The sequence below is a fragment of the Lutra lutra genome, chromosome 16, assembly GCF_902655055.1.
Source record: "Lutra lutra chromosome 16, mLutLut1.2, whole genome shotgun sequence".
Lineage (NCBI taxonomy): Eukaryota > Metazoa > Chordata > Mammalia > Carnivora > Mustelidae > Lutra > Lutra lutra.
The window spans coordinates 17,949,319-17,960,390 of record NC_062293.1 but is presented as its reverse complement, the minus strand read 5'-3'; the positions used below and the strand labels follow the sequence as shown (position 1 = coordinate 17,960,390).

Sequence of the window (11,072 nt, the reverse complement as noted above, 5' to 3'; positions counted from 1 at the left end):
AGGAAGGGGGCCGGCTCGAGTCACCCCGAATCTCCGCGTCTGTCCCCCGCTCTCGAGTCCGCCTCCCCACTCTCCCAGCGATCCTCGGCTGCCGGCCCCACCGATGAGCCAAGCCCCTACTCGGGGGTTGAGGGGCCAGCGGAGGGGCGAGGGTTGTCCTCTGGCACAGACACTCTCTCCGTTTTCTGGATCCTGACTCGAGGAGGACTCGGGACCCCTCTCCACCTTTTCCTTCCCTGCCCCTCCGGGAGCTCAGAAGGGAGCCGGACAGAGGAAAGGGGCTGCGGCGCAGCTCATCCTGGGCCGAGGGTCCTCGGGCCTGCCGGGAAAGCCGAGAGAACCCCGAGAGCTGAGCCAGGCGGGAGGGCAACCCAAACCGGAGGGGTGGGGAAGCGGGAAGGGATGGGTGGGTGTAGGAAGGCTCTGGCTATGACGTCATAGGATTAACCCTCTCCGTGCCAGACCAGGTGTTGGCCCCTCGGTTTCAGAAGTTTCGAAGTGGGGAAGATGGGGGAGCACTAAGTCTAGAATCCCCGGCTGAACTCCGATTCTGGGTTAGAGGCTTGGATGGGTTGGCGCCCCAGCGGGCTTTCGATTGCCCCGGGGAAGGCCGCCGTGACCTGTGTAGGTGTCCGTGACATCAACCTGTGGGTGAGCGTCGAGTGTGGGTCCTGGTGGCCGTCTCATGTGACACCATCAGAATATTTGTTCTCGAAGGGTGGGATGGCAGAAAACCAACCGTGTTAGTGTTGTCTGCCGCAGCTGCCCCAGATTGGGTGCGGAGAGCCGGGCGCACACCGCCCCTCGGTGGCGGCCAAGAGCATGGCATCTCAAAAAGAAGGCTTACGCGGCGCCTGGGTGGCTCAGTGGATTAAAGCCTCTGCCTCTGCCTTTGGCTCAGGTCATGATCCCAGGGTCCTGGGATCGAGCCCCGCATCGGGCTCTCTGCTCAGCAGGGAGCCTGCTTCCTCCTCTCTCTCTGCCTGCTTCTCTGCCTACTTGTGATCTCTGTCAAATAAATAAATAAAATCTTAAAAAAAAAAGAAGAAGCTTACTTCCTCAGGACCTAGATTTGCCACCTACTTGCTCTAGTCCACTTTCAGATATCCTCGACCGAGAGATCCAGCATACTGGTTTGGGTCCTCACCCCTCCCGGGATATTCTTTCTGCATTTTTGATCCTGCAATTCCTTCCTCCAGGAATGACCTTCCTCATTCCTCTCTTGGCTTACACTTACGCGTTCCAAAACTCAGCTTTCAATGCCCCTCCTTCAGAACCCCTCCAGCACCCCCTCTTCATCCAGGGCAATGACTCCTTTTTTTATCCCAGCGCCTAGAAGGGCCTGAGGAACTCAGTTGGGGGGTCGGTTCTGCGGGACCTGGGTTCAGCGGACCCACGCGGACTTCCCCAGGGGGAGCGAGGACTCTGCGTCGTTTTACTATATCCCCAGGTGGCGCCTCCTCCCGCCTATGGTCCCCCAAAGGTTGGGGAGCCCGCCCGCGGATATGCCTCGCTGATTGGGAGAGCAACAGCTAAACTATTTGCATAATCTTGAAAGGACCGCCCTGAGTGGTTGAGGTATAGTAAAAGAAGCTGAAACGGGCTTTCTCATTGGTTTAAATTTTCCCCCTGCGTCCACATCCCGGTCAGATTAGGCCGGGAGGTCAGTCGGAAGCCTCAGGCTAGTGGCGACAAAGGACCTAGGTCCGGGTAGTGGGCGCTGCCGGGTGAGTGCCTGACAGCCGAGCGGCTGGGGTAGGGGGACCCCAGGCAGAGCGGGTGGGGGACCAGAGTGGGAGACTGTTGACCCCGCCCTGACTTCTCTTGGCTTGCCCATTCTCCTGTTTAGGAGTTGGAGAGGTGCATCTAGAGAGGGAGGGACAGAGACCCGTGGCACCTGCCTCCACCCACCCACCAGGGTCCTCTCCGCCCACCCTGGCCCCACCCATGCTCCCCTGGGGTTGGAAAAGTAGCCTTCTCAGACCTCCCGGGGTGTCTCACTCGGGTCTAGAGCTTAGCTCGCCCCGCTGGAAAGTGATCAGTGGCGTCCGGAGGTGTGTGCCAGAGTGGACCCTGGAGGTCTGCTCACACGGAGGCTTGTTCTTGCAGAATCACTCAAAAGTGGGTCCCCTGAGCTCGGAGCCACTGGGTATGGGTACCGAGAATGAAAGCCCAGAACCGGACTACCAGAAACAGTTTCAGGCCGCTGTCAGTGTCATTCAGAACCTGCCTAAGAATGGTGAGGGCACGGGGACCTGCCTTTGGGGGTCTACGAGATTGGGGTCTGCCTCTGATCCCTGCAGTTGATGCAGATAATACCTGCCTGGGCTACTCTGGGGATCTCATCTCGCCATCTCTGCCCATTACAAGGGTGGTTCTCCCCCCACCTCGAAAGTGTTGGAGCTGGGAGGGGCCCCAGGTCTGTCTCCACTCTCTTGGAGTTAGGGGTGATGCTCTGCCTTCTACTTCCCACCCGCCTGCCTAGGCTCTTACCGCCCGTCCTATGAAGAGATGCTGAGATTCTACAGCTACTACAAGCAAGCTACCATGGGACCCTGCCTGGTCCCCCGGCCCGGGTTCTGGGACCCAATTGGACGATATAAGTGGTGAGCTCCCTACTGGCAGGGCAAACAAGCCTCAGCTGCCAACCAGCCTCTCACAGCTCTCTGCCCTCAGGGATGCCTGGAACAGCCTGGGCAAGATGAGCAGGGAGGAGGCCATGTCTGCCTACATCACTGAGATGAAGCTGGTGGCACAGAAGGTAGGGAAAGGCCTCAGGCTTCTTTCTGTCCCCGAGGTCCCAGCTAGGTGGCCTGTCTTCTGCCCTTCCGGGACTGACCCCCATTATGCTTCCTGCACATTGACACACCTGAAGGAATTCCCACGTTCGTGCTCTGTCCCCAGCCCTGCCTGTCTCTGGTCCCTGACTGGGCACAGGGTGGAGGGGCATGACAGGGCAGGAGCAGGGCGGAGGAGATCCAGCTCAAGGGGGGATAGGAGGACAGTGGTAGGAGGGACCAGCCCCTACCCAACAGACCTCCTCCCCACAGGTGATCGACACAGTGCCCCTGGGCGAGGTGGCAGAGGACATGTTTGCTTACTTCGAGCCCTTGTACCAGGTGATCCCTGATATGCCGAGGCCCCCGGAAACCTTCCTGAGAAGGGTCACAGGTCAGGCCTCCAGGCTGTGAGCGCCACAAGTGCTGAGTGAACTTCCTCAGGTCCAGGCGGAGGGGGTTGCTGCTCAGTTGGAGGGGGATTTGAGGGAAGAGGGCCCCAGGTGATGTCCCTGTAGGGACTCCAACCAGTGCCCCTGATGGAGTGGGTCTCAGACAGAGCTCATGACTGATGGGGAGCAGGAGCCAGTCTCACTGGGAGGCACCAGCCTCTTCCCACCCCCACCTCTGGGTGCTGTGTCTCAGCAGGCTGGAGAGAGCAGGCCCTGAATGGAGATGTTGGGGATGCCCCCGAGCCTCCCTGCCTCCCCAGGAAACCAGCACCCCCAAGTCCAGGTCAGTGCCCGGGCTGGAGGGGAAGAGAGCCAAACCCAGAACAGGGGTGGGTGGGGGGCTTTCAATAGGGTGGGTAAGGGGAGAAGGCTGGATGCTACACCCCATACCCACAGATACTGAGACCTGCTGTCCGTGCAAAGGCCCAGGGGCAGGTTCTGGGATTCCACTTCCGGGACCTCTCTCCTGGGACCCATCTCTGTGTCTTGTGGCAGTGTCTCTAGTGTCCCCTGAACACGTGCCTCTGTCCCATTGTACACCCCTCTCCTTCTTCCATGGCCTCCCTTTTGTCATTAATTTTACCTCTCTCCCTGCCCAGAGTCCCAGCCACCTAGGGACCTGGACTCTGAGGTTTTCTGTGATTCCTTGGAGCAGCTGGAGCCTGAGCTGGTGAGACAACCCCTGGTTCCCTGCCTTCCCCACCCCACTGCCCCCCAGCTGCTCGACCCCCACCCTGGCATCTTGTGCCTCATCTCAGCAGGTGTGGACAGAGCAGAAGGGAGCCCCTGGAGGACAGCCTGACACCCAGAACAGCTCCAGGCTCCCTGAAGAGAGAGGTGAGCCCTTGCCGACCCTTCACCCCCTTCTGCCCTTCCCTCTGGTTCTGGCTTTCCCCTGACTGTCCTCTTGGGGCAGAGGTCAAAGTCTGGCACTGGGCATTTGCCAAACAGCCAGACACCAGCCTGGATGGGCAAAGTCCCTGCCCGGCCCCCTCTCTGTGTCCTCTTCCCATGTGAGACTGTCAAAGGACAGTGATTTTTGTTTTATCTCCTTCTAGAACTTCCAGTGTGCCATGCCTCTTAAGGGGCACTTTCATAAATATTATCTCCTTTATTCCTCTGAGTAAGCAGCCCTGTGAAGGCAATGACCTCTTTCCCTAATTTTCAGATGACAAAATGAGGTTCAGAGAAGTTTCTGGCTTACCCAAAGTCACACAGCTAAGTGGCAGTGCCGGGATTCAAACCCGTGGCAGCCTGTTACTCAGCCACTCGGATGGACTTTATAAGAGGGACACTTTCCAAGGGATTGCTTTCTAGTTTTACTTGCCCCAGACCTGCCCTGGCCTGCCACCATCCTGTCCCTAGCTGAGTTGCCTCCTGAGTCCCCTTCCTTGTGTGTCTGTGCTGGGCAGAGGGCAGCGTGCTGGGGCCCCAGGAACTGGACACGTGGCTGGTGGGGACAGTTCGGGCACTGCAAGAAAGCATGCGGGACGTCCAGGGAAGACTGCAGAGCCTGGAGAGCATGTCTGGCCTCCGAAGCAGGTGAGCCGCCCCCAAGGCCCAGGGCATGATTGAGGCAGAATGCCACGGGTCTCTACTCCAGGCCCCTCTTGGAGCCACTTCCGTCTTTTTGTCCTAACTCCCCAGCTGCCCACATCTCTGACTTCTGCAGAGAGTGGTGTGGCTTGTGTTATCACAGGCAGCACAGTCCAGGGGACTGAAGTGCTCCCACCCTGGAAAGGGGAGTGGGAAGGGCCCTCCTTTCCTGCTCTTCCTTCCCTCTGCCGGAAGAGCAACTGAGCAGGAGGGCTAATTCCAACAGTCTGGAAGGCCAGGACATGCCAGCTGTTTGCACGGGGGCTGGAGGTCCCTGTTGTCCCTTCGTCAGGACCCAGATTTAGGGTTTGCTCCCAAACAATTCAGCCCGTGCACCCCTCGCTCTCTCCCCTCTACTTCTAGATCTGCTTGTCCCTTATACCTGGGCTCCTGGGCGCCTGCACCGTCGGCTCCCTGAGCCCTTACTGAGTGCCAAACACAGGACTTAACATTATCTCATTTAATCCACACAACCCAATGAACTAGGTTTGCTTTTCATCTCCCTTTTACAGAAGAGAAAACGGAATCTCGGGAAGGCTAGGTAATCCAGCCTGGAGGAACCTCACAGAGCTGCTGTGAGGGTTAGATGAGATAATGCACCCCCCCAACCACCCCTCCCCAGGAAGGTCTTCTCCAGTGGGCTCTACTTTATACTATTACCATTATTATTAACATCAAGTGATGGAGCTGGGAGTGGCCCCAGGTCTGTCTCCCTCGGAAGCCGGGACTCACCGTGGACTCCGAGTGGGCCTTGTTCTTGAGACGCCTGGGGTCACGGGGGCAGGAGACTGTTGAATTGCTGGATGTGGGGGTTCGCCTGAGTGACCCCTGACCCCCTTGACACCGTGGGTGGCAGCCAGGGGGCAGGGATTTTGCCTCAGATTCACCTTTCAAGGCCCACCCCTTCGAGGTCTTCTCATTTATGTGACCTTTAGCTAATTTTACATGCTGAAGATTTTAAAGACTTCCACCCCAAATAGCTGGTTTTCCTGCTCTAAAAATAAGAACATTCTACTACCTAGCCCAAACGACAACATTTTAGCACACCCAAGTCCTTCGTACCATCAAATCCTCCTCCAAACTGAAATCTCCCAGTAGTCCCGAAATGGTCTTTGCCAGCTGCTCTGTCTGTCCAGTCCCTGGGCGGCATGTGCTGCAATGGGTTCTTCTGTCCTTTAAGACTCCTTTCATCTAGACCAGCCCCACTTCCTTGCTACTGACTTATCGGGACTGGGCCAGTGCTGTGGTCCTGGAGAATGGTCCTTTTTGGGTCTTTCCGATGACATCCTCATGACTGGCTAAGTTTACATGACCAGATTATGTCAGACGTGATGTTCTTCACATTGGGGGGACACAGGTGTGGATGTGCTGCCATGAATGATTCTCACATGGACCACTAGCATGGATGAAGGGGTGACAGTTGGGTCCCATCACTGTTGGAGCCAAGGAAATGTCCAGCTCCCCCATTCACTCCACTGGCCCTGCGATTTTTTTTTTTTTTTTAAGATTTTATTCTTTTGACAGACAGAGATCACAAGTAGGCAGAGAGGCAGGCAGAGAGAAAGGAGGAAGCAGGCTTCATGCTGAGCAGAGAGCCTGACGTGGGGCTCGATCCCAGGACCCTGAGACCATGACCTGAGCCGAAGGCAGAGGCTTAACCCACTGAGCCACCCAGGTGCCCCGGCCCTGCGATTTTTGACAATTGATGGATAATCCTTGCCTGGATCAATAATTTATTTGGGCAAAAAAATACTGACTTTTAAATTTTATTATTCCTTTTTTTTTTTTTTAAAGATTTTATTTATTTGAGAGAGAGAGAGTAGGAGAGAGCATGAGAAGGGAGAAGGTCAGGGGGAGAAGCAGACTCCCCGTGGAGCTGGGAGCCCAATGTGGGACTCGATCTCGGGAGTCCGGGATCATGACCTGAGCGGAAGGCAGTTGCTTAACCAACTGAGCCACCCAGGCGTCCTTATTATTCCTTTATCATATCTTAGGTGTCACTTTTCTGTAGAGTGTCATCCAGGATTTCCCTGAAGTTCGGTGCCTTATGGAAAGGCAAAATAAAGGCTTAATTCTTCCTTTTTAATGACCTATTTTAAAGTGAGGAGTGATTTAACGGCTACCTCAATAGTGACAAATTTCCAACTTTCCCTTTGCATATCATTATGGACTAATGGATTTTAAAGATTCAGTATTTCAATCAACAGAAAATTCTTTGTGATGCTTACATTGTCACAATTTTGGTCAATGGAGACCCTTTCAAGCTGGGTCCTACGTTCTCATAACGTGACCTCATTAATCTTTAAAAGCTTCCTTGCTTTCTGGTACAAGATGTCCCACATTCACCTCGACCTTCCCTGCTCCAGACCCGGAATTAGCCACTTCTCCAAGGAGTCCTGGCTCTTTTTAGCAGAGAATGATTTTGAGAAACGAAAATCTGAGCACCGTTTGAAATATGTGGTACATCCTTTATCATATCGGGTGTTCATGCCCTACGAACAGTGGCCGGGAAGAGACAGCCTAGAAGCCAGTCTCTCCGGCACCTGGGATTGTCCTGGGAGGAGAATGTGGAAGGGAACTGGAGGTCGGCTGTCAGGGACCCACTAGGAACCCCAAGATCTCTGCAGATTTGGGTGTAGTGCCTGCTTTGCCCCAGTTCTTACAATCTTAGGGAGGCAGTTCCCCCAGTCGAAGCTCCCACTTAGTTCTGGAAGCAGGTTCCTCAAGAGGCCCCAGTCGGTACTGAAGCCTGGGCTGGTCCCTGACTCCCCCCCTCTTGGCAGCAGAGGACCCCGCCCAGTGCCCGGCCACGGCCCTTCAGGCTCTCGGGTCCCACGCTGCTCTTCTTCCTCCTGTGGCCCTTCATCGTCCAGTGGCTCTTCCGACAGTTTCGGACCCAGAAGAGGTGACTCTCAGTGGAGGGGTCTCTGCAGCCAACTGAGGTGGCTATGAGCCCCCTGTCCTGCTGTGCCCTGAGCCTTCCTAGGGTTTAGGAGAGGAACAGCATTAACTCTGTCCCCCCAACCAGTGTTTGCCTTTGCACCGCTCCCGTATTGGGCGGGGGGCGGGGGGGCATTTAGGAGCCCATCCTCCCCCGCGACTTCACACGGACGCGTTTCCCCTCCCACCCAAACACCCAGGTTCCCTGGGGAGGGTGTGGGAGTGGTGCACGTCCCCGCTTCTGGGTTGGCCGTGACTCGGAGGCGGGGCTGCCCGGTCTCAGCCTCTGCCTTGCCCTCCCTCTGGGTCACCTGACTCTTCTCCCACCCCAGCTTCTCCCGGTGGAGGGCCAGCTCTTGGGCAAGTTGGGACTTGGGCTGGGACCGGGAAGAATGATTGGCTGAGAGGCTGAGGGAGGGAGGCCAGAAGGCCCGGCCGAGTTGGGGGGGAGGGAGGTGAGTGAGCTCCGTTTTGCCGGCCTCCCTCCCACTGCGCGCACACATACACACTCAGGACGTCTTCGGGGAAGATTCACTTACAAATGAATGTTTCACTAAATAAAATAAGACCTTAATCTTCTACCGTCTGGGTCCCCATGGAGTGAGGCGGGAAGCCGGGTCCGGGCGCGCAAGGCACAAGCCTCTTCCCTGCCTCTCCCCTAGTGCCCCCAGGACAGTCCCGGGAGTCGGGCACAGGAGCCGGGAGCACAGGGGCCCGGGGCCGAGGGGGTAGGGGTGGAGAGCGGACGCGGCGGCCGAGGGAGGGGCGCGGGGCCCGCCGCTGTCGCCGGGGGTGGGGCCAAGGCACGGCTCCGCCCCCCGCCCGGCAGAGCAGGGTATCGCGGAGGAGAGGGAGGCCATCCCCGCCCGGAGAGAAGGGCGGCTGCTCGTTGGCCGGAGCGCGGGCCGTCAGGATGGGGCCCTGGGCCCCCCGCCCCGGAAGTGCCCACCGCCCGCTTCCCCCTCCACAGCTGCTCGCTCCCGGTGCCCCCGCCCGTGACCTCCGCGCTCAGGCTTTCCCAGGGAACTTTCTGGAAGGCCAAGACCCAGCGGAGCGCCCGCGTGGGCACAGACTGTGGGTGCCGCCGGCAGCTCGGGTTCCGAACTTATTTTTCTCACCGCCTGGCGGCCTTGGTCTCCCTGTAGTATGCGACAGCCCTGTCGCTCCCTCTCCCCTTTCGCCCTGCTCCCCGCCGCCCCCCCCCCTCCAGCAGTGGCCGGTATTCGGTGGAGAACCCGCCACTCTGAGCGCCTTCTAGTTTCAGCGCGGGAGAGGCCACTGGTCAAGGGCCCCAACAGCGGAGGGCCACAGCAGCCTTGGGCCCTTGCAGCTGCCACCACCTGGGCCCCAGGACCTTCCTGCCCCCGGTGAGGAAGAAGCAGTTCTGAAAGCCCCTTCTTGGAGACCCTTAAACTCCTGAGTTCCGTGTATCCGCCCCTAGCCCTTGGCCTTGACCGCTCCCAAGGCTGGCTATCATTTGATCCACTGGGAGCCTCAGTCACTCTGTCAGTCCTCCTCTCAAGGTGGGGAGGGCGTCCCTCTGGGCAGACACACAGGCCCAGATGCTCTACGGTCCAGCCCAGGGGCAGAGAGACTGAATAAACCCTTGTGTTACAGATGGACAACAGCGGGAGAGGGACCAAAGTGATGCTAGGGATACAGGAAAGGGTACAGTAGCTGTGGGACTTGGGCAAGATCCTTAACTGCTCTGAACCTGGGTTGCCTTGTTGGTGAAATAAGGATGAAGATCTCATCATTAAGGCAGTCCTGGGTTTTTTGTTTTAAGATTTTATTTGTCAGAGAGAGCACAAGCAGGGGGAGCAGCAGGCAAAGGGAAAAACAGGCTCCCGGCCAAGCAGGGAGCCCCATGAAGGACTCGATCCCAGGACTCAGATCATGACCTGAATGGAAGGCAGACACAACTGACTGAGCCACCCAGGCATGCCCAAGTCATGTAAAATGCTTGGCAGTGGGTTAAAACTCAGCTAATATCAAGGTGCCTGGCCTCTTGTTTGACGGAATTCTAGAATTCCACAACCTATCACTCCGCCCACCACTCCCCACACGTGACAGATGAGCCCTCTCCAGTAAACTGAGGGTGGCTGGGCTCAGCTGTACCTCTCAATCCCCCCGAATGAGGGTACCCAGGAGTCCTCTGGGAGTTAAAGAGATCTCTGACTCCCATTCAAGTTCTCTGCAAAACCTCTCTTCCTCAGCGAGCTCTCGAGCTCTCGGTGTGAGGGGCAGCTCTTGCTCACAGGGGGGTCTCCTGCATGACTGATGAAGGAGCACAAAGAACAGCAGCTTTTCCAGATGCAGGGAGTTTTTGGAAGCCCAGGAACTGGAGTGGTCAATTTCAAAACAGCTGGCATTCTTGCATGCTTCTCCCTCAGGGCATGCCCAGCACCACTTCCCCATGGAACCACTCCTGAGTTCTAGACGAGTCCTTTCTTTGGACAGGATGCTTGTTCTTTACAGAATGCCCTTCTTCATGCTACTGGGCCTGAAAACCCTTCATCCTTCTTTTTTTTTTTTTTTTTAAAGATTTTATTTATTTATTTGACAGAGAGAGATCACAAGTAGATGGAGAGGCAGGCAGAGAGAGAGAGAGAGAGGGAAGCAGGCTCCCCGCCGAGCAGAGAGCCCGATGCGGGCCTCGATCCCAGGACCCTGAGATCATGACCTGAGCCGAAGGCAGCGGCTTAACCCACTGAGCCACCCAGGCGCCCACCCTTCATCCTTCTGAGGGAGCCAAGAAGACATGTCCCCCACGAATCCTGTCCACAATTCCCAACTCCTGAGCAGCTTGGTTCACAAGGTCTTTGCCAGGATTTTCTTCATTTGTCATTTTGGCTCAGCGTGGTTTAATGGCCTCTCCACACTGTCCATGAGCAGCAAGGATGGCATTTTATTCATCATTGTTTCTTCCTAGCAAATGTTTGCTAAATGAAGAAATGAGGGCTTTAATTAAGCTAAAGCTGTTGGAAATGGAAAGGAACTAATTCCAAAGTTCTTGAGAAAAGGAATTGTTTTGTGAAAGAAAAAAGACTCAAGGGTCACAAAGGCCTTCGTTCTAGCAAGAACTGCCACTTAGTTGTCATGTGACCTTGGACAAGTCACTTTATTTCTCATAGTCTCAGAGATTTCTTATCTCTAAAATGGAGACAGTCATTCCTACCCTAACTCACTGGACTGTGGTGGGGTCAAGTGATCCTGCGTAAAGAACTGTTGTACGTTAGAATGAATGTAAGAATGTAAGAATGTTAGAATGTACGTCTGAATGAATGTAAGATGTTGCTATTAAGAA

The 11,072-nt window shown here is 56.2% G+C and overlaps 1 protein-coding gene across 5 annotated transcripts; it reads left to right on the top strand.

Moving 5' to 3' along the window:
- Positions 1-1,650: 1,650 nt before the first annotated feature.
- On the top strand, positions 1,651-8,344 carry ACBD4 (acyl-CoA binding domain containing 4). 5 transcript variants are annotated; one of them, XM_047707513.1, is made up of 10 exons: positions 1,651-1,727; positions 2,110-2,239; positions 2,486-2,606; positions 2,677-2,761; positions 3,051-3,171; positions 3,426-3,512; positions 3,829-3,899; positions 3,991-4,066; positions 4,642-4,771; positions 7,609-8,344. In XM_047707513.1, exons 2-10 carry the CDS (start codon positions 2,152-2,154, stop codon positions 7,775-7,777), a joined length of 948 nt encoding a protein of 315 aa, XP_047563469.1. In that variant the 5' UTR covers positions 1,651-1,727; positions 2,110-2,151; the 3' UTR covers positions 7,778-8,344. The 5 variants fall into 5 exon arrangements, with proteins under 5 accessions (XP_047563469.1, XP_047563470.1, XP_047563467.1 ...); XM_047707514.1 differs by having other exon boundaries at positions 3,988-4,066; positions 7,612-8,344; XM_047707511.1 differs by having other exon boundaries at positions 3,988-4,066.
- The last annotated feature ends 2,728 nt before the right edge of the window (positions 8,345-11,072 follow it).